We start from the raw sequence: 27336 nt of genomic DNA on the forward strand, positions 1-27336 counted from the left end.
TGAGCCACCTGGTATTGATGCCGGGAACTGAACCTGGAGAGAACAATAAGGCATCTTAACAGCTGAGCCTTTTCTCCAGGTCCACAGTGAGGGCTTCTGCCTGCCACGCCAGCACTCTGTGGTGACCGCCCTACATTATTACATTCTTGGACACAGTTCAGCACTCCTAACAGGTCACTAACACATCACCACACCGACCTGCAAATCAGACCAGTGACCAAGTCAACTTCTTTCAAACTCTCCCAGACCAAGTGCCCCAGGGAGAAAGGCATCTTAACCAGGTTACAACTATCTTGAAGGTTGCGAGCTCGTGAGCAGACTTCACGGAAACAGCACGAACCACTGAATCATACCTTCCAAACTTCTTTCAGCACTTCTTCAAACATCACGCAGACCATATGGAGATGGCTTTTGTCATTTTTGAGAGAAGCTTATGATTTGAGGGTAGCTGAAAGGGATGTTTCAAACCACAAACGTGACAGGTGTATGTACAGATATAATCCAAAATGCGCAGGCCCAGAAGCAAACACCCGAAGTTGCTGCCAGGCAGTTGAGGGTCTCTTGACCCAGATCAGCTCAGTAATTCAAGGGCTTCCTTCTTGCTCTTCTGATGCTAGCATGAAGACTGAAGTCTACGGCCTTCCTGTGGCTTTCTGAGGAGCCACAAGTAACCTGATGTCCAATCCTCCTTCTTCGTGATTTATATCCAGATTTCCTCCCACGGGACTTGCAGGCAGCTGGTATGCGCTGCAAAATGCAAATCCAAGATGAAATTCAAAACAAGTCGTTCAGTAGTAAAGGAGAACAAGGCTGCTTCCAGGACCACCTCCGAGTCCCTGGAACGGCAAGGTCGGGTCTTGCCACCGTCGCCGAGACTCCTGGGAAGGAGGGAACTGGCTGAGCTCAGCAGCTGGATCTCCCCAGCAGGAGGGAAATTATATAATTGGTCTAAACGACATCATTTCAGGCTGGTGCATGCCTTTAACCCCAGCACCCAGAAGTAGAGGCAGGTAGACCTCTGTGAGTTCCAGGTCAGCTAGACAACAACATCAGAGCCTATCTCAAATTTTTAAAAAAAAAAAAAAAAGAAAGAAAGAAAAAAATCGTTTCCCAGCTCTAAACCCAATCAAGAATTCATCTCATGGCCAGACATGGTGGTTCACCCCTATAATCCTAGGTAACACTTGAGCAGCTGAGCCAGAAGGATCATGATTTACAGGCTAGCTTGGGCTACACAAAGATCCTATCTTAAAAACAAAAATGAAAATAAAAATAAATACCCCCCTACCCCAGGTCTTCTCTAGGTGACACATTAAGGATGAAGGAAGCAGGCTCTAAAACCCACAGGGACAGACACTTCAGCATGTGGACACTGCCCCCAAGCCTCATTATTATAACTTAACTGAGTACTTCCATTCCCAACGAGCTTTCAAATGACTGAGACTCAGACTACGATTTATTTATTTGGCTTTTGTGCAATTACTGGGTAAATTACCCCGGTCTAATTTTCTAATCGCTACACTGGCTCCTTCCCCAACTGTGCTCCCCAACACTTGCTGTTCAGGTCTTCCAGCAGTCTGTCCTGGGGGCGGGAGCAGGGGGCAGTGTTCCTAGCCCGTCCCTTCCGACACTTCTTGTTCCCTCTGTCTTCTTCCTTCTCTTTTCGCTTCAAGGTGCCCCTACCTGTGACCCCCACCCAGGTCATTCAAAGGCTGCCTCCTTCTGTCCTCCCCAGCAATTGGCTGATGCCAGTTTTATTTAACCAATAGTTTTAAATTGGGGAGCAAGGTTTACACGACAGAGGCTGGGGTACTTGCTCACCTTGGAGCAGCCAGATCTTGAGGTACAGAATTTAGCATGTGAGCACAAATTTGAATGGCAGCACCAGACCACCCCCCAACGCACTATAAATAGCCAATGAGTGCAGGAATGGTTCTGGGAACCAGATGCCAAGATCTCCCTTGCTGATGGGAGAGGAGGTAGGGAATCTGAATGATGGTGAAGCTTTCTTCGACAATGGCATCCGGTGCCTGGGCGGCTCCACGCAGGGCTGGTCTAGTGTAGGGCAGCCTGAGCCCTGTCCCAGTCTGCTGTTTGACTTCCACATGCCAGCATGGGTTACCAGTAACAACCTTACAACAACGGGTGGCAAAGACATGACCACTGTCAGTTGTTTCTAAACCTTATGCTCAGCACATTTTCATGAGTCACACAGGAGACCCAGCAACACCAAAGAGGGCAGGTCCTAACCCCCAGCTTGGAGGGAGCCCCGCATGCTGCTCCTAGTGGATTTTAGGAAGGGCATGGCATGTGTCTTCTGGCACTAAAGTTGGGAATTTCATATTCCATGTACGAGCTGAGTTTTAAGCTCTGGGTTTTAGAGTCAGTGCCAAGCCTCATTCTGAAAGTGTTGGAGACTTTGGATCTAAATGGGGTCCCTCGCCTGGCTTCTTTACTGTTTCTGCAACATCCAAAACAAAAAGATTAAACAGAGGTACCCATAGTTACTCGTAATTCCTTCCATGAGCAAAACCAATATATCATTGCACTCTGCCTGGTGATGGTATTTCCTCGAAGGGATTTAGGGATGCTTAAGCCTATCACTCAACATAGACACCAGCATCAGATTGTCTTTAGCACAGGTGGGCAGGGGCAGGAGTGCACTGTGCAGGTGCACATGCACACGTGTGGAAGTGACCAGATAATCACAGCCGTGACCCTCAGGAAGGCCACCCATCACCTTTGAGAAGGGTCTCTTTGGCCTGAGGTTCATCAATTAGGCAAGATGGCTGGCTAGTGACCCTCAGTGACATTACCCCTTGCTTCCCCAGCAGTGGCATTATTCATCTACCACACACCCATCATCACACTCAAGTGTGTGTGCTGCCAAGGCATGCATTTACCAACTGAGCCATTGCCCCAAACACAAGATTATTTACATTTTTATAGTAATTACAAAAATACTATGCTTCTACTTAAAAACAAAAACAAACCCTAAACGATATAGGAGGAGCTAAAGAAAATGGATTTCCAGCCCTGCTCAGTGACATCCCCCGGAAAAGACCCATGGTAGTTTAGGCATTGAGTTGGCCAGTCTTCTATTGCTAGCACAAACCTGAGAAAGACAACTTAAAGAAGGGTTTACACTGGCTCATGGTTCCAGGGGATTCCATCCAAGGTTAGCTTGCTCCATTGCACTCAAGCCTGTGGCAAGACAGAAACTCCCCAGTGGAAGGGCATACAGAGGAAGGCTGCTTACTTCATTAAAGTCAAGAAACAGAAAAGGAGGAGAGAAAGAAAGAAAAGAGAGATAAGGCAGGATGAGAGGGAAAGGTAGAAAAGGGGGCTGGAGAAGAGGAGAAGGAAAAGGGGGCCAGTGACAAGACAGATCCTTCTGTGGCAGGCCCCAACCTGCATCCTCCCACTGCCTAGTTTCCAGTGCCACTAAGTTGAATCCATCAATGGATCAGTTCCCTGATAAGTTCTGAGCCCCCATGATCCAAGGACTTCCCCTAAGGCCTGCCTTAGGGGAACAGTACATTGGGAACCTTTGCTTTAAACACGTGACTCTTAGAGGGGAACCCTTCCTATTCAGACCATTTATAGCAGGTATTGTTCTAGAAATATTATGTCCACATGCAAACACATATAGTCTACTTCTGACAAATAAAACATGCTTAGACAAAACAGCCTGGCTGGATGTTTTCTACCAGATGAGGAAAATGCCCAGAGTCTAGGGCAGTGGTTCTCAACCTATGAGTCATGACCCCTTTGGGGGTTAAATGACAGGGGTCAACTAAGATCATCAGAAAACACAGATATTTACACTATGATTCATAACAGCAATTAAATTAGAGTTATGAAGTTGGAATGAAAATAATTTTACAGTTGAGAGTTAAAACATGAGGAACTGCATTAAAGGGTCACAGCACTAAAAAGGTGAGAACGACTACTTGAGGGTGACAGTTAGGGTTTGATTGCTGTAAAGAGACACCATGACCAAGGCAACTCTTACAAAAGGACATTTAATTGAGGCTGGCTTACAGGTTCAGAGGCTCAGTGCAGTATCATCATATCAGCCTGTAGGCAACATGGGGCTAGAGAAGGATCTGAGAGTTCTTCACCTTGATCCGAAGGCAGCCAGAAGGAGATTGTCTTCCGCAAGCAGCCAGGAGGAGGGTCTCTTCCGACTGGACAGCGCTTGAGCACCAGAGGACCTCAAAGCTTGTCTACACAGTGGCACACTTCCTCCTACAAGGCCACACCTCCTAAGAGTGGCACTTCCCATGGGCCACGTGCACGCAAACCACCACAGTGGGTTTACTTACACCACAGAACTGCTCCCTTGAAAGTGGTTCAAATGATAGCTTGTGTTGTATGTGTCTATTCACAACACAGTACTAAACAAACAAACCTTAGCATAGGATGTCCAGCGTTATCCTAACAGCTACCCTTACTCTAGTCATCCTTCTGTACTATTTTAAGTATTTAGAGCACAGGTTTCCCACTAATTCTAGGCCCTTGCTGAAAGTACAGAAGTGAGAAGGTAAAGGAGCTGGGTACAGGCAGATGGTAGGAGTGCACAGCTCCCAGAATCCTGGCCTTGTAAGAGAACCAGGTCTGACCTTTGGCTCAGCCTCTGGTTTTCCTGATTTCTCAACTCCTGGTACCCCTACACCCTTCTGTTTTTGGTTGGTTTGATAATCTGAGGGGTTTTTTTAAAAAAAGATTTATTTATTTTATGTATGTGTATACAGTGTTGCAGTCTTCAGACACACCAAAAGAGGGCATTAGATCCAATTACAGACAGTTTTGAGCCACCATGTGGTTGCTGGGAATTGAACTCAGGAACTCTGGGAGATCAGTCAATTCTCTTAACTGCTTAGCCATCTCTCCAACCAATTTCCTTCTCTTAATCACAGCTTCATTAATGATGATCAGTGGCCCAGGAAGGGAGAAAAGAAGAAAAAAGCTGCCAATGTCCATGGGCTGGGCTGCCCAGTATCACAGAGGATCTTGATGAGGACTGTCCATGGGAGGGAGGAGACAGAAGCCAGACAGCAGGGATGGACCACCAGATGCGAGGGAGAAAACTGGGGAAACTCGGGGTCATTGAGAGAGGCTTGATGGCAAATGACAGGATAAGAAAGTTGAGAATCTCCTGTTCTCCCTCAAATACCTGCCCTTGAAAGGTAGCTACAGCCCAGTGCAAGGCAAGCAGAGGGCCACCCAGTCTCATTTCACCTGCAAATGAGAAATGTTTGAAGTGAGGAGGGTGAGGAAGGGCTTTCGTTTACAGAGACAGGAAGGTGAAGTTTGAAAGAAAGCCTTAGAGCACCACAGCCCCGGCTGCAGTTGGAGAGGATAGAGAAGGTAAAGGGGAGTGTTGAAGGGAAAACAGTAGGTGTAACTCCACCCTCGTCTAAACAAGGCTTTATCCCGTCCTTTAAAATTCTCTATAAACTCTAACCAGAACTCAGGGAGGCTGTTCTTAAGATGAAAAACCTACAGATTACATGCTCACACCCTACAGGGTCTTGCAGTTCTCTGCCTCTAGTTTGATTTCCAGAACTTATTTCTGGTCCCAAAGCAGAAGAGCATACTGAAGGAGGCTCAGGTTGGAAGTCAGGTAAGGACATCACAGGGTTTGGAGCCTGGGCTTCAGTGGTGGGGGGACTAGAGAAGAGGCTGCGACTCGGTGAATACAGAAAAGCAAAGGACTTGAAAGGATTCAGTAGTTGAAACTGTCTGCTCTATTTCAAGCTGGACAGATTAATCAGCTGTGTCTGTTACTGAAAGCAAGCAGTAGTTTTACTTCTGGGTCCTACTTGGCAGGATGGATCTAGAGTCCTACCTTGGGCAAGAACTCATAGGAAGGGGCAAGAAGTTGACCGAGGTGGTTTCCATGCTCAGACCCAAAGGTGGAATCCTGAGGCTATAGAATTGTAGAGCCCGCTATTGGGTTAGATATCTGGCCCATGGCAGTAATGCCAAAGTCAAGAGAATTATGTTGGGCTTGCAAGTTTTAAGGGATAGAGTTCATGCACTCACAAGTAATGGTCCTTGTCAGAAGCTATGTTAAGACAAGACACACAACTCCAGGAACTAAGAACAGTCACCACAGACAGGCCGCGGAGGAGGGCCAGTAAGGGTGGCTCAGAAGACCCAGTTCTCATCTCAGTCCTGGCTCCACACTCCTTGCAGCCTGAGTAGGCAAACATCTCACGCTGCGAGAACAGCTTCCACTCCCTCACCTGCTCATGATCTTAGCCAAAGGTTCCCATCCAAGCGTCTTCTCCCTGAGCATCCCAATAGGGCCCCAGATTCCTGGTTTCTGATCTGCTTTCTCCTAGTCACAGTATTATTCCATGGAATACAGTTGTTTTAGTCAGGATTCTCTAAAGAAACAGAACTGATAGAATATATATATATATGAATATATATATTTATTCATTATATACATTGTATCTATACATTGTAATTATATATTAGAGTGGCTTACAGCTGTGGTCTTGGTCTAACATTGGCTGTCTCCTGAGGGAAAAGGCCAAGAATCTGGGAGATGTCAGTCCATGAGACTGGCTGTCTCAGCAGTCCCAATCTGGTGCTGGAGTTCTAGGAAGTCCTAAAGAGCGTAAGGTTTTCATCTGCACAGGAATCCTGAAGAAGCAGTTCCTAGCACCAGTGGAGGAATGATGGCTCATCAGCAAGGTAGATGAGCTTGCCAGTGAGCGCGAGAACAAGCAGGCAAAAAGCAAAGTGTCCTTTTATGATGGCTGCAGCTAGGAGGTATGGCCCAGATCTAGGGTAGGTCTCCCATCTCAAATAATCAGATCAAGGAGTGTGCCCTGCTTTTCAGTTTTAGTTGATCCCAGATGTCAAGTTGACAACTGAGACTGTCCAGTAATGGCTGATCCACCACTAGTCGATGGCACATAAGGGCTAAGTGAAGATATAGATTGCCTGTCCACAGGATGAGCCACCCATTATTTTCATGATCTTATCCTGAGAACCAACCACAGAGTCGTGGGCAGAGGCTCGAAGCCAGACAACAGGGCTACACTACCAAATGAGAGGAGATTAACCCAAGGGAGATGGGGTAATTAGAAGAGGCTTAACTGTGAGTGGGGAGACAAGAGAGGCAGTGATTGGCCAGAAGGCACCTCTGAAACCCCCGGGTCCATGGAGGGATCCACAGTGCTCGGCCCAAGGACGTGCCCATTATTTCTAAGAGACTGGAGGCTCCTTGAGAGTAGGGGGTTCGTGGGAAAAAAAACTTGTTTTCTGAATGGTTCACACCTCAGGAAGAGGGCTGGGTCCCGTGTCTCCAACATCATTCCATACCCATCTTGGGTCCATAACACCCTGAGGCCCCTGCCTGCTCGCACACTGGCAAGATTCCCTCCCTCTGTCTCCCACAGGTTCACAAGGGAGGCAGCACAGGACTGTGAGGTGCTGGGACAGCACATCCCTGCAGGTTCTGTGCTGGAGATTGCTGTGGGTGCCCTACACCACGACCCAGAGCACTGGCCGAACCCTGAGACCTTTGACCCTGAAAGGTAAGTGAATCCTGTCTAGAACAGGGGTCCCTGAGGATGTGAGTGTGAGGGACAGAAATTGTGCCATAAAGACAACAGCCAGGAGACATGGGCATAGCCATCCTCAAAGACCACACCAATTCAGATAGACTTGAGGCATCATTTCCAAAGGAAATCTCAATCCAGAGATCTGGTATGACAGCCATAATGCACACAAGGATCAGTGTCTTTTGTTTTTCCACACTAGGACACAGGAGACAGAGTGCTGGTGGTTGTTTTAGGTTTTTAGATTTCAATTCCAATTATGTGTATCACGTGTTCTGTATCCAAGTATGTGCATGTGAGTGTAGGTGCCTGTGAGGCTGGGTGAACATCAGGTCTCGTGGAGCTGCAGCATGGGCAGGCGTGAGCTGCCTAACGTAAGTACTGGGAACCTAAGTCCAGTCCTCTACACGAGTGGAACATGATCTTAACTGCAGAACCATCTCTCTACCTTACAGGGATGGATAGCTAGATAGATGATAGATAGATAGATAGATGATTGATAGATAGATAGATGATAGATAGATAGATAGATAGATAGATAGATAGATAGATGATAGATAGACAGATGATAGATAGACAGACAGACAGACAGACAGACAGAGGTATAAAAAGATATAAATAGATATTTGCACAAGAAAGCAGAACATCACCTCCATTCAGTGCATTCACACCAGCATAGCTCAAATACCATGAGATCCAAAAGACCTGGATCCTCTTCCTTTCATGAACACAGATCTGGTCCATTGTCAACTCCATCTCTAGGCTCCATGGCATAAATACCTGGGCAGCCCTCACATCCTACTCCTTGTCGAATTTGCTGTGACCCACTAGGCGATGCAGGTAAGGCACCACTGTAGTTCTCCCTTTCCTGATTCCATCTGAACCCAGCCTGCCTCTATAACCTGCTCAGGGGCTGAGAGGCTCAGTTAACTCCCCCTTCTCAGTGGTAACGATTCACAGCCAGCAGTAGCAACTGTGGGGCTCAGAGCATCATTAGAAAGCCTAGAGGTGGTAAGAAACTAGATGGCCAGCACAGACTGCAAACTGTCGCTTAGCTCCACTGAACTAGGGACGAGATCTCATGGCAAGACTAGCCATTTTACCTTTAGTCCAAATCTTGAGGCTCCTGGGTATAAAGGTATTTTTTACTCCCCTGATGTAATTGTTGTCCTAGAGGCTTACTGTTGAGTAAGTTCACCCCTTCTACTTCTTTCTGAACTCTGACTGGGTGGCTCAACTCAGCTGTTCTGGCTCAAAACTCTTCTCCAAGCTGACTGATTTAAATTGCTTCTCTCAGCTTCTAAGTGAATAGCTCTGTCTGTCTTCAAACTAACTCTGGCACTGTGTTCTGGCTTCACCTGCCTCAGCTGCCCTGCAATAGACCGCATGAACTCATGAACAAACTCAACTCCACTGCACTACACTGACTCCCAGCTGACTGACTCCACTTGAACTGACTGAACACGCACTCAGCTGACTGAACTAATCACTTCCAACTCCCCTCTCTCTCCCTGCACTGCTCTTAAATAGTCTTCCTTTCCTGTCTGTTCTCCTGAGAGTCGGGCACATCCTAGCTCTGACTCATTCTGTCAGATCTTTCTCTGACTCATCACTTTGTCTGCCCCTCAATTAAAGGTCACTTTCAAACATGGCTGCTTCCTTCTACAAACTAAACTTACCTTCACTGTTTAAGATTAAAGATGTAGGGGTTGGGGATTTAGCTCAGTGGTAGAGGGCTTGCCTAGGAAGCGCAAGGCCCTGGGTTCGGTCCCCAGCTCCGAAAAAAAGAACCAAAAAAAAAAAAAAAAAGATGTATAACTAGGGGTATGTCCTTATTCTAGTCAGAGCAGCTATGCTGCTGGATTAAAATTCCTCTATACCCAGGGCCTCAAGCTTCCCACACCCTGACCAGCAAAGCCAGGGTAGTAAAGAGGTGGCCATCAGTCTTCAATGAGATGACATGTTAGGCCCCTGGGAAGGCTCCAAGAATGTGGCCGAAGTGCCTAAAATCTTTGCTGAGAGAAAATCAGAGGAGCTGTGTGGTCCAATGTAAGGGGGAGGTGAGACACAATAGGGTCAGGATACACTGCTCAAGCCTTGGAATTCGGATTGTGTCCTGGCTTCACACACCCTTGGATAATTACTTCTAAGTGAGGTAAGAAGGTACACTCAGCTGATTGTCTGAGTGGAACAGTGCTTCTAAGATTGGGCAAAAACAGTGCTGAAATGTTGGGTGATCAGAAGCTACCAGTTACCCAGAGTCTTAAGGACAGCCCTGGACACAGGATCCTGTTGGCTCTGATGAGGGAAGGGGTCTCACATGAAGGAGTCAGTCAGTTGGAAATGGGACTTTAGATCAGTGGTTCCCAACCTGTGAGAACCTCTGGGGGTCACATGTCAGATATCCTGCATGTCAGATATTTATATTATGATTCATAACATTAGCAAAATTAGTTACAAAATAGCTGTGGAATAACTTTATGATCACCACAACATGGGGAACTGTGTTAAATAGTCGCAGCACTAAGGTTGAGAGCCTTGCTTTAGATGGAGAGGTGTTCAGGCCAACTGTAACCTTCACCTGACCCTTAGGTTTACAGCAGAAGCCCGGCTTCAGCAGAAGCCATTCACATACCTGCCTTTTGGAGCTGGTCCCAGGAGCTGCCTTGGAGTACGGCTGGGGCTGCTGGTGGTCAAGCTGACACTGCTCCAGGTCCTACACAAGTTCCGCTTTGAAGCTTGCCCTGAGACTCAGGTAAGGGTCTGATATTCCAGGGTAGGGCCAACCCTGTTTCTCTGCCCATAGCTTCTGCCAGTACAGTTCCTCTCCTCTCAGGGATGCCCATCTCTTGATGAGAACAGCAGCCTCTGTCATCCTCCGTGAGAAGGGAGATGAAGAAATGCTTCGTGCTTGAATAAGTGCTGGCCCATGACTCCATGTTATGTTTTCTTATTAGCATCATCCTCAGTACAGCAGCGTGTGTCCTAAGAGCTTTGGCATGTACAGCTTTCCCTATAGAAGCCAGGGAGCCTCCCTCTGGCTCCTTCTGACCCCAAAGGCCTTGTCTCCCAGCCCACAGCTAAATTTCCACAAGGAAATACCTCAGGCTAGGTTCTAAGAAAGTTTTCTGGTAGGCATGGTTAACTTTGTCAAATATTTTAATTTACTCTATTTTAGGTTCCACTTCAGCTAGAATCCAAATCTGCTCTATGCCCCAAAAATGGAGTCTACGTCAAGATTGTGTCACGCTGACATAGAAGGCAGGTGTGAAAGAGGAAGCACTTTGTAATAGTGACGTCTGTGCATCACTGTTAGGAGGGCGCCATTTATGTCACAGTTCTAAATGTTGAATAAATGTTTGTCATGCTTCATTTTGACGTTACCAGTGGGGTTCAAACCATGGTTTTCTTGGGACTGAGATTAAATAAGTGAAAGGTCATTTTGATTAAACTGAGGGTAAGGTGTCAAAGGAAGTCCTGGCCTCAGGATAGAGGTATTCTACAGTGCAGAGGACACAGGTGAACAGTCCTGACAGCACTGGTATAGGCTTTTTTAGCTTCTCATAATTCGTGGGTTTCAGAGAAATAACGTATACAGACACTCAGCCTCCAAAGTAGCTGCAAAGTCTCACTATACCCTAGTTTCTTAAATAAGGACAGAGAAATTGATTGGCGGTTTCCACAGACAGTATAGCACAGGTTAAATGGACACTATTGACTCTCTTGATAGTTGACCCTGGGGTGTAGACTCCCTGGAGAAAACCAAACATTGCTGGAGAGCTCCAGACCTCCCTTACTTCCCCGGCAGCTCTCCCAATTCCTGACCGCTCTACAGCCACCACAGGTCTAAGTGTGCAGGTTCCCCCTGAAGGAACAGTCCAAAGCCTGTGGAGGAGGGGCAGGCATCTATGAAATGTGTTAGAATGCTATCGGGTGCCAAGGTGCACAGGATCCAGGGCAAGAACATGTAGATGCAACTGATTAGCAGGCTCTTGAGGACCCCACTGGGATCTACCAGGTTTTGTGCATATCCCATTTCCTGCCCCAGAGTTATTGGTGTGACAAAGAAAAAAGTGGGATGTAAGCAGGGCGAGAGAGGGAACTGGGGATTCAAACTGCCATCGAGGGACAGGAATCCAGTGATTCTGGCGCAGACGTGTCCCTATTCACAGCAGACAAGGGAAGGCAAATAGTGCCAGGGGTCTATAAATGCAGGAACAGCCTTTCCTCCCCAGCTCCACACAGCCAGGCTCTAAGCCTCTCCCTAGCCACTGTCAGTCCAAACAATGGTCTCCAACACTCACAGGACCAAACAAATGCCCTCCTCACCACTACTACCCCACACACACTATCACAGCAAGACCAAGAGCTCAAACAAAACACAATGAACTTTCAGAACCACCCAGGATGTAATGGAGCCACATTGGAAACCCATGAAAACCACAGTCTGCCGCTGTGTGGTGACCCTAAGGTGGGAGCATATGTTTCACTTCACTCAGCTCTCTCTGAACTGGTTAGTAACACTGCCCTGTGTAAGGTTTAAGGTCACTCCAAAGACGGTAACTGCAGTTAAACTGCCTTAGAGTTAATCTCCAAGAGACATGACAGCACAGCTCTTTAAGATGGAGCCAGTCTCCCTGCCAGCTTGGACCAGATGAGTGAACTCAGACACAGCGGCATGTGGAGAGCACATTGTTCTATAAGGAAACTGCATTTTGTGGGCCAAACCCTATCAGGTAGAGGTAAGAAGAACAATATAAACATGCATGTGAACATGTGACCATATTGCTAGAGCTTGGAAGGGGAGGTAACAAGTGAGGGACCCAGATCTTCAGTCCTACTGAGGCCTGTGAGATTAATTTGGTTATCTCTTGCTGTGGTTTGAATGTTTTACCCATAAACCCATGTTAAATCTGCACTACTGATGATTGTTTGGGGGTGTGGATTCTTTAGGAGGTGACGGATCGAAAACAGGAATCCCTCATCAGTGAGATTAGCACCTGCACACAGTAAAGGGCCCGGGAGAGTCTCCTCTACCACCGAGGTTACTTTGAGAAGATGGCCAGCCATAAGGAATAAGAACCAGACCCTGAATCTACAGGCGCCTTAATCTTGAACTTCCTAGCTTCCAAAACAATAAGTGCCTAGTGTTCATTAAAACCACTCAGTTTATAATACTTTGCTATATCAGCCTACAGGACCAAGATAACCCCAACATGTAGCAAAGCGCCTGGTACCTCTCTGGTACTCTTTATAAACAGACAATAAAAAATGAACTCCAGTCTTCATCTATTTCAGATAGTCTTTTATTTCCATACTCTCATGTGACATTTGAAGCACAGGTATTCAATCTCATTGAGACATAAAACACACACCTGGAAGGTGTCCAGTGTGCTTAAGGGATTTGGGTAGAGGCACTTATGGGCCAAGCCCAGGACTGAGGAGGACATTAATCTATATTCCTACCAGGGAGAGTTATGCTTCCCTTCCATCAAGGACTGCCCCGGTTAGTTCCAAAGCAGGGGGCAAGAGTGACAGCAATGCCGAGGCCTTCCCTGTAGTCCCCCCTTCCATAAAGGCCACTATGCTCCTCTGACAAATGCAAAATGGACCATAAGACCCTCCAAAACCAGAATTGTTATAGAGACATAAACTCTTCACAGTTAAAACAAATCCATAAAACAGCATTATAAATTCTGTGCTTGGTCTTAACAAACATCAAAGTCAGCAAAGAGTTAAAAATGCAATGCTAACATTATTATAAGTCAAACTTGGGCTCACAATCACTACTGCTAAGATCATAAGCCAACCTAAAAGGACCTAAAACCTAAAATTGTTATCAGCCAAGGATTAAGATTGTGGCTTCAAGTCAGGCCTGGTAATATAGGCTTTTAATCCCAGCTGCTCAGGAGACTAAGGCATAATAGAATTTAGCAAAATCCTGCCTCATAATAAAAACATTTTAAAAGGACTGGGGGCATCTAGCTCAGTGGTAGAGTGCTTTTCTAGTAAGCACAAGGCCCCATGTTCCATTCCCAGCACTAGGGGGAAAATGTAATTTCACTGAGAAGCTAACAATAAACAAGAGTTCATTAAAAGTTTTGCTTAAAAAAGAAAAAGAAAAAAAAAAACCTTTCCAAATAGCTCCACCAGACAGATGTGGCAGAAATGCCTAATGCAAACTGGCCATGCTTACTGTCGGCTGGTGAACAAGTTGCCCAGGGCAACAAAGATGGAGGGGCCAGCTGGGGGCTTGGAGGAGGTAGAGTATTGGATGAGGTACTCAGGGTAGACCTGGTGCTTCTCAAAAACTACAAAGATAGTCGGGTCGGACATGCTGTTCACGCAGCTGTCATAGAAAGCATTGCTCTGGCCTTCCTTGGCTGGAGGGCGGACAAAGGAAGTGCTGCCCCTGACGAAGTCTCCCACCAGCACCCGGGCCAGGAACATGGTGTGGGAGTGTGTGTCAGATTTGCTGTAGTGGTGCGAATAGGCGGCATCTCTCGCAAAGTAGCTCCCTGAAACGATACAGACAGACTGCACAGGGCACGGAAAAGCACAGCCTGGCAATGGGCGATGCCAGCCATCTCTGCCCCTTCAACACCACACCCCCTCTTCCATGCCACTGCTCTACCTTTGCCCTCACTTGTGGAGGCATCAACACCTCTCTATGTGGCAGGGCATCCAAAGAGGCCACCTAGTTCCCTCTATTCTCAGCTTCAAATCTAGAGAAAATCTAGAATCTGTTGATAATTAGTTCTAGACTTATTTTCCCATCTACAGAATGGAGCTGCCCCATCGAGTCTTAGTTGGGTGACATGAAAAATGAGTAACATTCCTCTTACTGAGCCATTCTACAGGTACAAGTACCCCAACATACAGAACAAAGATTCTTCAAATGGAAACCTGAACTAGAAACTGCTCCCTCTGCATGGGTTTCCCAATCTATCACCAGCTTGTTGATCCCACAGACATCAGCACATCAGACAGAAACCAATGAACAGAGAGTCCATGGAGTTAGAGTAAGACAAACAGATTCTTTTTGTTGGTGGTGGTAGGTTTTTTGGGGGTGGGTGGGTGGGTTGTCTTTTTGTTTTGTTTTGTTTGAGACTTAGGTCTCAAACAAAGGACATAGTCCTTGCTTTCCTGGAACTCATTATATAGACCAGGACAGCCTCATTCTCATAGAGATCCACCTGCCTCGAATCCTAAATGTTGGGATGAAAGGTGTGTGCCACCATGCCTGGCCAACAAACAGATCCTTGAATTTTCTAAATCTGGTTATCACTATGTGGCTACAGGAGAAATCTTCTTCTTAGTGAAAGCTGAAGGGTGAGAAGCTACCACAGATGCTGGCTACTTGGAAATGGTTCAGAAATAAAAATAAAAAGACCAGCATGGCAACATATTAAAATCGAGGGATGTGGATACAATGTACGGAAGAACCACACAGACCACATGTGTGTATAAGTATACAGACCGACAGCCTGCAACTCTGCTGTGAGTTTGCAACCACCACCAAATACTCCAAACACTGTTTTAGAACAACCAAGAGACAAGGAGGCCAGAGCTCCCGCACTGGATGAGAGAACACAGCCTCAGGTTTCTGTCCTAAGGACTCAGGAAGGCACAGCCTAGGCTGTTCAGTAAGGTCAAAAAGGTTTGCTCTCCTCTTCTAACTCTCACTACCTCTCAGAGCCTCCAGTCTATGGCAAACACGTCCCGTGAGGCAGGACTGCCCTGCCATAAGTTGACTGAACTCTTGACACACAGAGCAGAGCAATAGCCAAAGTACTGCCAGCTCGGGGTGGCTCTGTTCCAGAGGCCAGAAGGCCACTTCTCACTGGCTGCTGGCTCCAACTGCAGCCTCTGTAAGGCTGCCTTCAACTAATTTCCCAACTACTGTTGAAGCCACCCCACCTTACCTTTGCCATAGGATGTACCGTGCAGACCACAGACCCGCCAGTCAAAGTTCTGCTGGCAGATGGCGTCCACGAAGTTGGTGCTAGTCCCATGAAACAGCTGCCTCTCATCTACTTCCTTCCCCCCATTCTGCTTCTGCATCTGGCCTTTCTGCCTAGAATAGTAGAAACATACATGTTGAGGGAAGACGGTACTGACCTCCAAAGAACAACCTCCTGAACCCATCTTCTAAAATAGCATCATGTGATCAGAAGAAAAGGCTGTGGCTGCCCTGGCCAACTCCTGGAGGCTCAAGCCACAGAGCACAGGTGGACCAGGCCAAAAAGCAAAAGCAAAGCTTCCCCGCCATAGCAAAAGGCTCCAAAGCAGACAGCTCTTAGCAGCAGCTTCTTCCACCCAGCTCCTGAGTGGAGCTGAACCTGGGAGCTAGGAAGTAAAGTTAAGGCCGCAGGTCTGGTCTGGGAGGGGCATAAACCCTCAGAGCACATCCTCCCTTCTCTGCTATGACTGTCTCTGACACTGTAGAATGCTATCATCCCAGACCCATGTGAGGACAAGTCAGCAGGCCCCAGGCCACCATTGAGAGCCATAATGAATTTCTACCATATGTGGAGAAAAGCTAGGTGACCATGATCATGCTGGTCCTCATGTGGTAGATAAGACAGGCAGGCAGGCAGACAGACAGACAGATGATGTCCCTGCTCTCTGGCTATAACTTTACATTCTTGAGGCTGATGGTGTAAGTGAACTGTCTTTCTCAGGTCCCACTGATCTTCAGAAAGTCAAGAGTGGACAGAAGTGGACTCTGGCTTTGCTGGTCACAGTGAGAACAGGACCTGTGCTAGGGAACATTTAGTCCCTCCCCTTTGCAAGGGGCCACATCATTACAGAGCCCTAGGATAACAAAGTAAGAGGACAGACAGTTCATGGCACATGACAGCACTGGGTAAGCATGGGCTGCCTCTGATTGCCCTGAAGAGGCAGAGCACGTGAGTAAATAAGCAGCTGGCAGGATAAGAAAGAGAGCGCTCAGTCACACATACCACTGGTAGACTTCCCACAGGCCCAGGTTCTGGATCCGCTCGATCTTCTGAACAAAGTAGAAAGGTAGTGTACGGTTGAAGAGGTTCCATACCTTCTGATACTCTTCTGAGGAGGAACTCAGAGTGATCCTCTACAAGAGAAAAATATTTTCATGTGTTATTGTCAAATGACTAAATACAAGAACTGTTCCTGTGATCACTAGAAACTTCTGTAACTTCAGGATAAAGCCAAAAAAAGATGGCTTGGTCCCTCTCCCCAGGATGTAGTCTCTCCAGATATGGAATGTTTACAAGGTATAGTAATTTCCCTCCTGTTTGCCTTGATAATGGCCCATAAGTCAGGCAGATGGTGTCCAAGCCACCATCCTAAATGTCTCTAGGATGTCAGTCACATCCCACACAGGCCAAAGACAAAAACATAAGAGCACATGGCCTGTGAGAATCAACAAAGGTGTATGAGCTTCTCTAGCCCTTCACACTTTGTCTTGTTACAATTTGTGTGTGCTTTGTGAGAAAAGTTCTCTCAGGATAGGCTTCATAACGGAACGGTCTGTCTGCACTGTTAGGCATGTTCCCAGCATGGGAAATCAGCCAGCATGCCTCACACTGATGAGGGACATCATCCATCAGGACAGTGTTGTGCTGCACAGTACTGCTCCCAGAAAGCAGACCTCAAATGAATTACTAAATGGCCCTCCTGACCAATGCTGTCTAGTACCCTCCCTCTAAATGCCCCTCATTACATTCAAATAGTCAAATATGTGTCTCTTCAATTCTTAATGAATCGGATTGGTCCATCCCTGCTCACAAGGCCCTTACTTCTGCTCTTCCTGGCAAATGTCACAGCTCATCTTTTTCTCTCATATCAACCACCTCCTTTCTCTGAGAGCTACAGTCAACCTATGGAAAGTCACCCAGTCTTAAAATCCCCAAGATCTACAAAAACAAATGTATCTCTCCCCTGTGGTGTCATGAGACAGCTGCATAAAGCATTCTTTCCACACTCATCCATCTCTACAGAACCTTCTCTGTTCAGCTCCAGGGCATGACTCCCATACCTTAAATCCCAGGTCCGGCAGGGCTGCAGGGTCCCAGTAGTCTGGAATGCTCTTCGTGCCGTGTAACTTAGTATTGCTAAAAGGTAAACAAACATAGACTCTTAATCTTCAGACACGTGAAAGCAGGTAAACTCTACTTATCAGTATCACCAGCCCCGAGTCTCAGTGTACTGCATTTAAAAGCTAGAGGACAAGGAAGCACACAGCACAATGTTTACAACAAAAGAACATTTTCATCTCGCCTACCAGCCAAACCAAAACACTGTCAGTCCTGAGAGGTACACTTCCCACCTGCATACCACCAAGCACACAGAAGGGACAAAGCGCTTGATTAAAACAGTATACACAGGCCCCAGCCTTTATCCAACTCTTGACACTCAAAAAGCACCAAATGCTTTTTTTGAAGCCTTAATGATATGCACTTGACATACAGAAAATATTTTCAAAGCTGTAAAACTGGTACCCAAACCCACTTGGTAACAGAAATTTGAGTTAAACTGATAAGAGGCTACTTGTGGCCCATTATTTTCCTTCTTAAATGGGCATCCTTTTTTGAAATACATACACATACGCTACTGTGCTAAATTAAAGGATGTCATGTAACAAAGGCACTTCATTACCTTCTAAAAATATAAACAAATAAACACCATACTGAAACGTATGGCTCTAAAGGCTAAGGAACATCACTGTCAAAACTACAATCCAATCCATTTCCCATTCACTGGAACGTCGCTGTCCTTCTTTCTGTTTCTGCTCACATGGGACATGTTCCTTCGCCCTACGCCTCCAGGACACCCCAGAAATATTTTCCCTAGGAGGACCTCACGTTTAGAAATAACTAAGCAAGGATCTGTCGGCACAACCAGCCTCAAGGTCCTTTTTTCACCTCTTTCACCTATAAAGATGGCAAAATTACCAAGCACATTATAAATCAGCAGTTATTTTTCTGATGCCTAAAGAAAACACTTGGAATACACATGCAGGAAAAGCATAACAAGACCTACAAGAACCAAGCAGACTGTGAGAAAAGCAGAATGGATCCTTGACAACAGGAACTCTGTGGATAGGCCAACTCATAGACCTACCCATCTATCACAGTGAAGTGAGCTGAAAGTATTCGGAAATTAGTTCAAAGAGCAAGGAGACTGGAAACGTGGGAGAAAGACTGAGCTAGTAGGAATCCAGTCAAGAACCTAAGGAAGCTCGAGACAGAACAGAACTGAGGAGGAGACTCATCAACCACAGAATCTCAATAAATATAGAAGAATAAATTTAAACACAAGCCTACACACAGCAGAGTGAGGTACAGAACTCTAAGACCAAGACCTTTAAAATGAGCCAGAGGCAGGTAAAAAGTGATAGCACCAAAAAGTGCTAGTTAGACCAACAGCTGACTTCCCCAAAGCTATAGCGGAAAGCAGAAGACACTGGGTGGCAGCTCAGGTGCTCTAAGAGTCTGCACCCAGTGAGAAAGTGTCTTTCAAACACAAAATAAAGACACTTAGACAAATTAGAAGTGGCCACATCTTTTTCCCCATAAGAAATATCTTACCTAACGAATTTAAAAAGACAAACCAAGGTTAAAATGTGAGTAATTTAATGAAACCCTCACAGTATGAAACAACAGTGTCTTTAAAAGTTAAAACAAACAAAAACAAAATCAAGAAGAAAGTATGAATGTCCTTACAGAAGAAAAGCAAAAACATTCATTTCTTTGTGCCTAAATGAAGAACCCAGTTCCTACATTGTTTTTAACATACTGAACAACTGCCAAACTAGTAGAGTGAAAAATAAAATATTTTAAAAAATATTTTATTACACTTAATTGTGTGTATGATTGTGTGCACGTGTGTACACACACACACACACACACACACACACACACACACACACGTACCATAGTATGCATGTGGAGGCCACAGGGAAACTGTAGTTGTTTCTCCTCTGCCACCACGTGGGTCCAAGAAATTGAACTTGGATGTGTCAAGCTTGGTAACAAATGCCTTTACCCACTGAGCCATCTTACCAGCCCTGAATTATGTTTATCAAAAATGGAACTGAACTCAATGTACACAAATGCAGTTTCAAATTTTACATTAGCTGGTACTCCCTGGGACTAAGGTATGGCTTGCGTGTGCACAGTCACTGCTGCTAGGGCTACTGACAACTGGCTACTGCCCGAAGGCTGAGGAAGAAACCAGACACCTCGCCTGCCAGCTCTCAGCCGGCAGAGGAGAGGTCTTGAATCACTTGCATTTTATTTTGTATTTGATCAAAATAACTACGTTTTGGTGTTGCTAGGAGTCAAACCCAGGGCCTTACACTGAGCATGCTAAGTATATGTTTATGGTCCCCTAAAAACTAGAAATCTAGTCTCAGAAAAGAGACAAACAAAAAGACTTCTCTAAATTTTGCTTAGGGCAAGCCCTTCAGAGATAAAGAAAAAAAAAATACTTCAAGTTACAGGACCATCATAGTCAACAACGACTAAACCTAGAAAACCAAAAAAGTTGGCATTGAACCAATGCAGTAAAACAAACAAACACAAAACAGCCCTAGTGAAAACACCTTATGAATAGCAAGGTATTAAAGCAGATAATAAGCCAAGATAATATATTTGAAGTTTAGAGCAGTAGCCAAGGGCTAAAAGGCCCGAGCAGATGAAAAAGCTCTCAGCTGGAAAGTGCTTGTTGCATAAGTATGAGGACCCGAGTTTGACTCTCAGGCACCCACGATGGGAGGAGGGAACCAACTCCCAAAGTTTTCTCCCAACCTTCTATGCATGGCCCATGCTTATGCAAGTCTTCTCACACACATTCATCATACAAGCACACAATCACAATAAATAAAAATCAAATTTAAAAACTGCCCACAGCAGAAACACAAAGTGGGAAAACAAACTGACCCCTATGTTTTAAAAATCTATATACTCGGGGTTGGGGATTTAGCTCAGCGGTAGAGCGCTTGCCTAGCGAGCGCAAGGCCCTGGGTTCGGTCCCCAGCTCCGAAAAAAAAAAAAATCTATATACTCAATCTCAATCAGAAAAGAAAGAAAACTAAAGTACGCTGTGAGAGTGGCAGAAGCCCAAGGGCTTGATGAGTCATGGCAAGGCCAAGAAAAATAAGAACTCTTGACTTTGCTGGGTGACACAGTAGCACAGGTTCATGGAAAGGAACTCATTTTGCCTTCTGACTCTGACCTGGTACAACCTCCAAGTCCACCAACGAGTTCTTTGTAGCACTGTATTTTGTACTAGCAAAAGACTAAAGACACAATCATCCTGAGAGAGGAAAACAAACTACACTACATACAATTGCTAAAGAGCCACACGGGAGGAGCAGATGAAAGAAGTCTCCGATGATTCAAACAGAGCAATTACCAGGACATTTTAAAGATATTTAAGAGACAGAATTGTGTATATAAAGTAGGCTACCTTTTATGTAAGCAAAGAAAGGAAGCAAGCAGATGGCTTTATGTGTACCTGTGCATATATACAAATTACCTTGTTTTTGCAGGATAAACACAGAAAGGAGCAATCAGAAGCACCAAAAATGGTGACCTCAATGGGAACAGGGTAAACAGACACAAGCGACTGAGGATACTGATTATACAGAGTTCTGACTTTTAAACAAGTATTTGTTTTAAATTTCATCAAAAATAAACTTTAAGAAAGGAAAAAAGGGCATAGTTGAGTCACAAGGCACTGTTTCTTGGATTGATAATATACTTTTCCTCTTACTTATACCATATCTTTTTAAAATGGCCTCCCTGTTTTACAAACACAATCAATAAACTTTACCTCTGAAGTCTTCAGAGAACCAACTGAACCCAAGCAATCCTGGCTTCTCTGGTTAATAAAGCTATGGGCAGCTAGCTACCTTGTTGGCTTAAAGTCCCAGCTTTGGCCATGGCGAACTTAGACTTTTAGGGAAACCTGGTACATCTTCTTCTAGTACATACATAGTCTGGCTAGCTCCAAACCTACCCAAGATGAAGCCACTCCTGCTTTAAAGACATCTGATCAATAGAGTGAGCTCAAGAATTCTCCATCTGCTACAGAAAGTTTCTCTCCTCCCTTATGTTCTGCCTATGGGTTCAAATAGAGGCCCTAGCAGCCATCCTGTGACACAAAGAAACCCACTGTGAAAGTAAAGCTGGTTTGTTAATGACTATTATACCACTTTCTTTACCTTGGTAAAGAATTACCATGATAATTCAAGAATTAAATACTTGATGAGCGTTTATTAGTTCATTGCTTCAACTTTTGTAAAGATTTAGGTTTATAATTTAGTTGTCACATTCAAAGACAAACTGATGGGTTGGCTTCAAACCTAACCAGGTTTGTACATACCAACAACCTTGTAAGCCTGTGATGAAACACACAATGCTATTCTCACTATGGCTTAAAGACTTCCCCAACTAGTAGGACTGAATGACAATAGTATGCTAATCTCACATGCCAGTCAGTACCCTTCCATGGAGTCTGAGAAGCTTCCTGTTACTGAAAGCAAAGCATTCCTCAACTAAGACCACACACCAAGCAAGCTCACAAATGTTACTTACCAGGACTGCTTCATCTGCACATCCTGGGGAGACACATACTTGGGTCTGCGACAAACCTTTCTGACAGTGCCATACACAAGGTTCTTCTGCAGAAAGGCTGAAAAAACATTCCAATGAAAAAAACACATGTACACACACACACACACACACACACACACACACACACACACACACACACACACACACGGGGGGGGGTGTACATGCACAACAGTAATGTTCTATAAACATAAATGGGTTGGATGGATAATACAACATGTAAACCCAAGATAGGTCTTAAAAATAAGGCAATTTTATACATTTCAAATATTCATAAAGAAAATAGGTATCCATAGGAGACTGAGTTTAATAAATAGAGAAATGATTAGTAATTGATGCATCAATTATACATGAGTGCCTTTGAATTGTCCCTTCCAACCATATTTAAAGTAATACTTTGCTCAGCAATTTTTTTTCAGCTTAGATGTAAAAAAAGATCCAGCCAAGCCTGAAACCAAATTACTGTATCTTGAGTTAATGAAATTTATATGTAATAATTTTGTCCTTATATCTTTTTTAAATTTGAGTAAGCTGACTCTAAAGCAGTTTTAATCAACCTTTCAACTCTTTAATAAACTAAGCATTTGATTGACCCTTATCATCAGATTCACTCCAAGAACTGAGGATGTGTATCATCCACCCTGTATTGAAAATAACAAATGTCTAGAGGGCGTGTCTCCTAGGAGGTGCTACTTTTACACTTAAATATATAAAGCTAACTTTTACTTTCATTTTAGGAACATTTTAATATTAAAAATTATAGCTGTTTAGAATTTACCTGTCTTTGAACATAAACTGTATAATTACCGGAGGGTGTGCGTGTCTCTTACACTGTAGCTAAACACAGTATTTCTGGAGTCCACTGTTCACATAGCAGCTTCCATAAACCTTCTGACACTCATCATACAGCCTCTGACTGATGCTCTGCTTATTAATGCACTTGGCTGATTATCTATAATGAATCTCAGATGACCTTTCCCTAGTGAAAACAGGCTATTCAGGATGTATAGACTGGTTACACGTATGTTAGATATCTTCTCTAACCTTCCATGGAGAAAAAAGAGCCCTTTCCCTAATAACCTTGTTGTTTCCTTAATTCATACTGTGGTAGATCCCCAAAGGAGCTCGCTCTAGAGGACTCTGCCTGTTGATAGCCAGTGACTAGAATGCCGTTACTCTGCTTCTAGATGCCTGGCTATTGCCTAGAGTTGCCTAGAGTTCTTTCATGAAAAGGATCTTTACCAGAGCTGGTCTCCCCAAACATACAGTAAGTCATTTAGGCTGCTGTCTATATATATTTTGAAAGTATCTGCTTCCCAGTCATCAGTAAATGTGTGTGAAAGTTTGGTTTGAGACTCTATTTCATTATATATAGTAAAGACTGTGTAGGTGAAGCCAATGACTTTCATCCTTTCCTTTGAAGATACTATTATGCACCAAAAAATAAAAGTAATGGGCAAACTGTGACCACCTAATGACCTTAGGTCAGGCCACTATGAACATGATTTTTCTTGATATATGCCTGTAGACATAGCTAGATCCTGGTCCTAAAAGTCTGTTCTATCTCTAGAGACTGAAGTCCAGATTGAGAACTAGAAAGGTATGTCTGAATATTGCTGATGCCAAGAAGTGCATGCTGACAGGAGCCTGATATAGCTGTCTCCTGAGAGGCTCAGCCACAGCATGACAAATACAGAGATGAATGTTAGCACCCAACCATTGAACTGAGAATGGGGTCCCCATTGAAGGAGTTAGAGAAAGGATTGAAGGAGCTGAAGGGGTTTGCAACCCCACAAGAACAACAATACCAACCAATCAGAGCTCCCAGGGACTAAACCACCATCCAAAGAGTACACATGGACAGAACCATGGCTCCAGCTGCATATGTAGCAGAGGATGGCCTTGTTGGGCACCAGTGGGAGAAGCCCTTGGTCCTGCCAAGTGTAGGGGAATGTCAAGGCGGGGAGGTGGGAAGAGGGAGTGGTTAGGGAGGGGGAACACCCTCATAGAAGAAGGGGGATGGGAGATGGAATAGGGGGTTTATGGATGGAGAAACCGGAAAAGGGGATAACATTTGAAATATAAATAAAAAATTTCCAATTTAAAAAAAAAGAAAAGGAAGATAGATGTGCCTGACATTTTGTTGTATTGGATGTATGTTTCCCAGATGTTTAAAGGAACTATTCTAAACTTTGGTCAGCATCAGTTAGAGCAGCGACAGCTGCATAAACTGCTCTACGAGGCAGTCCTGACTTTCTACCCCGTGCCCTCCTACACACTAGCATCAATTACAGTGACTGTCACTTGTGACACTCATGACTGGTATCCTCCAGTAGAAGTCGTTCCCCTGGAGAACAGAAGAAACTTCTCTGAGAGGCAAGACAAGCTGTGGGGAGCCTTCCTCAAACAAAACCACAAGTGCTGCAATAGCACAAGCCAAAAATAACTGGCCCAAAGCAAGCAACCAAGTGGTTTGAGGAAAAATCACTAATGGCACTTTATTGCTTTCCACACAGAACAAAATATACAAAATAGTGAGGGGAGCCAGCACACTGCACCAAAACCAAGCCCTCTGACTCCCTTTAACATGCTGGATTTGCAAGATGCCAAATATAAAATATTATATGTAATCAAAACTGAGCAGAGCAGACGGTATGCTTGCCTGGAGATGGCATGACAGACTACAGAAAAACTGAAAAAACATTCTCACAAATCAGCCCCTGAAGAACTAGCCAAGGGGAAACTGGTCTGCTTTTGTCTGTTAAGATATATGGGGAAATCATCTCAGCTCCAGTTTCTGGACACTACATGTACAGAACTTTTAATTAGTGTGTGCTAAAGCGGACCGTCCCATCCAGGCTGAAAGAAGAGGCGGTAGCTTCCGTGCCACAGCAGGAGTAATGGGCACACCATGTAACAGAGCCAGCCACTTGGGTCCTGTTGGAGACTGAGACGAACCTTCAGAAACAGAACAGCCACACCACTCACTGTCTTTCCATCCCCTTATCCTCACGTCCTCAAAGCACATCTCCCTGACAGCAAAGGACAGTGTCATCTGTTGATGGGTCTCTCTGCCTTTTGGGACAGATATATCCTCCTTTCCTTCTTTATAGCAACAGCCCAGGCCCCAGGTTAATATGGGAAGCTGGACTCTACTCCACAAGTAGGAAGTACCTTTGAAGTCTAACTCATAGTTGTGCTTTCCAGCCTGGAACTTCAAGATGGCTGCCTGGGCATCAGCCCCCGGAACACAGAATGACAAGTAAGCCTTTTCCACATCACTGCTGCTGATGGTGGTCACAGGGTGCCCTGTGCCCTGTGAGGGAAAAATCCAGAGATGTCTTAGAGTCAAGAGCCTATTGAAGATGAATTATTAATATAAATATAAAACAATGAAATTAATTAATCCGGTGGCTATATTTCTTTACCTTGTGTTAGTCCCCAATGACTACACAAAGAAACCAAGATCTATTGAAAATTGCACCTCAACAGCTGACCAATTAAACAATCTATCTTTACTTTTTATGTTAGTCTGGCTACCTCCCAGCACCATCCCATGATACCTGCATATTATTATTGATCTGGCTCTTTAGACCTCTTCTTCATGGCTCTAATTTCTCCATCCTACCGGCATATCTGCCCTCCTTCTCTCCTTCCTCTAGTTAGCAGACATCCTACCCTATTCTCTACTCTGCCCAGCCACTGGGTGATCAGCATTTACTGACAAGGCAGGGAATAAATGGTAAGAACTATTTACACAAACTTGAGACAGGAGATTCATGTATAAGCACTACAATGCTGTGTTGGGATTGAAACAAGATTTGAGGACAGAGAAATCCACATCAGACTAACCCAGGGTACACTGTACCCGCATATAAAACCTTATGTCTACAGCCTATGGTGATGAACAAAGATGCTGTCAATCCAGCCTCTGTTTTAGACAGAAAATCTTGTTATAGGAAAAGAGGAAGGTACCAGAAAGCAGAGGGAGGGGATCGGGAGGGGGTACAGAAGGGAATGACATGACTCTCCTGAACCTATTCTTGTTGACAGAAGACAGTAACTACAGGTCCTGCTAAGCAGGGTAATTGGGATATGATCAACAAAAAAATCATAGAACAGCAGCAAAAAGCATAACTCAAACAGGAAAAGGTACTTACCGTCAATAGAAAACATGACAGGAGAACCAACTGTCATGATTTGCCTTTTGACCTCCATGCAGTAACATGAGCATACCCAACACACACACACAGAGAGAGAGAGAGAGAGAGAGAGAGAGAGAGAGACATACAGACACAGACAGACAGACACACACACACATACACACACAGAGAGAGACATACACACAGACACAGACAGACAGTCAGACACACACGCACACACACACACACACACACACACTTACTTCAAAAAATCTTCAGAACAGATGACACAATCCTTCAAATGACGGTAAAATATCAACAGCAAATTCACATAGGCTACTTAACTCATCAGCTCAAAAACTGCTGCCTCTTGTAAAATGGCTAGCTATTTTACCACAGTAACCATTTCCCGTAACTCGCTGCGACCCTCTTCCCAGTTTCCAGTCCAGACCCTTCCATGTCTCTCCCAACTCTTCCTCCTTCAGTTGGCCAACAGTTTGCTGAAACTGGGAGACAGTTGCTTCTCCCAGTTTCCCCAGTACTACAGCTAGAACTGTTAACAACTGTCCTGGCCTATCGGCTCACTCATCTTCACTAGTTCATCTGTCTCCTAGCAATACCTTCCCCTCCAACTTTCCTTTCTCGATCTGCTAGTCCCCTCCACCCCCAGCCCCCCAGCTGGCTTTTTTTTTATATCGCAGAAATCCAAGAGGCCACCAACATTTGGTTCTTTCTATTCAGGAGAAACTCCCTCTCTCTGTTTTAGTCACTGGGAATGAACCTATTTGTTGTCCCTTTTCTTGATATTTTCTTCTAATTTTTTATTCTCAAGCTTCTCTAATTCCACCCATATTTTTTCCAGTTCCATTTAACCCTTTTTATAAACAAAATAGCCTAAAATGAGCAAAAAGAGAGAGAGGAAAAAAAAAAACTACTGCTAAAAACCATGGGAAGCATGTCCTAACAACAGCCTCAGTACATCTTTTA

At 44.9% G+C, this 27336-nt stretch overlaps 2 protein-coding genes across 3 annotated transcripts in view; one reads left to right on the forward strand and one right to left on the reverse strand.

Moving 5' to 3' along the window:
• The window catches only part of Tbxas1 (thromboxane A synthase 1), a 172119-nt gene extending 161165 nt beyond the window's left edge, over positions 1–10954 (forward strand). Inside the window, exons 11-13 of the mRNA NM_012687.2 lie at positions 7422–7559; positions 10176–10338; positions 10762–10954. Coding sequence (NP_036819.1) covers positions 7422–7559; positions 10176–10338; positions 10762–10836 — 376 coding nt within the window. The 3' untranslated portion in view covers positions 10837–10954. The remainder of the gene's footprint in view (positions 1–7421; positions 7560–10175; positions 10339–10761) is intronic.
• Parp12 (poly (ADP-ribose) polymerase family, member 12) overlaps positions 406–27336 on the reverse strand; it is a 57804-nt gene continuing 30873 nt past the window's right edge. Inside the window, exons 7-12 of one of the 2 annotated variants that reach the window (XM_006236346.5) lie at positions 25382–25523; positions 22172–22268; positions 17608–17683; positions 16550–16680; positions 15509–15660; positions 406–747 (exon numbers count right to left, since the gene is read on the reverse strand). In XM_006236346.5, the coding sequence (XP_006236408.1) occupies positions 701–747; positions 15509–15660; positions 16550–16680; positions 17608–17683; positions 22172–22268; positions 25382–25523 (645 nt within the window). In that variant the 3' untranslated portion in view covers positions 406–700. Of the gene's footprint in view, positions 748–13094; positions 14102–15508; positions 15661–16549; positions 16681–17607; positions 17684–22171; positions 22269–25381; positions 25524–27336 lie in introns of those variants that run through there. The other variant, NM_001108623.2, reaches the window with a different exon arrangement.

The sequence above is a fragment of the Rattus norvegicus genome, chromosome 4 (genome assembly GCF_036323735.1).
Source record: "Rattus norvegicus strain BN/NHsdMcwi chromosome 4, GRCr8, whole genome shotgun sequence".
NCBI classification, from domain to species: Eukaryota; Metazoa; Chordata; class Mammalia; order Rodentia; family Muridae; genus Rattus; species Rattus norvegicus.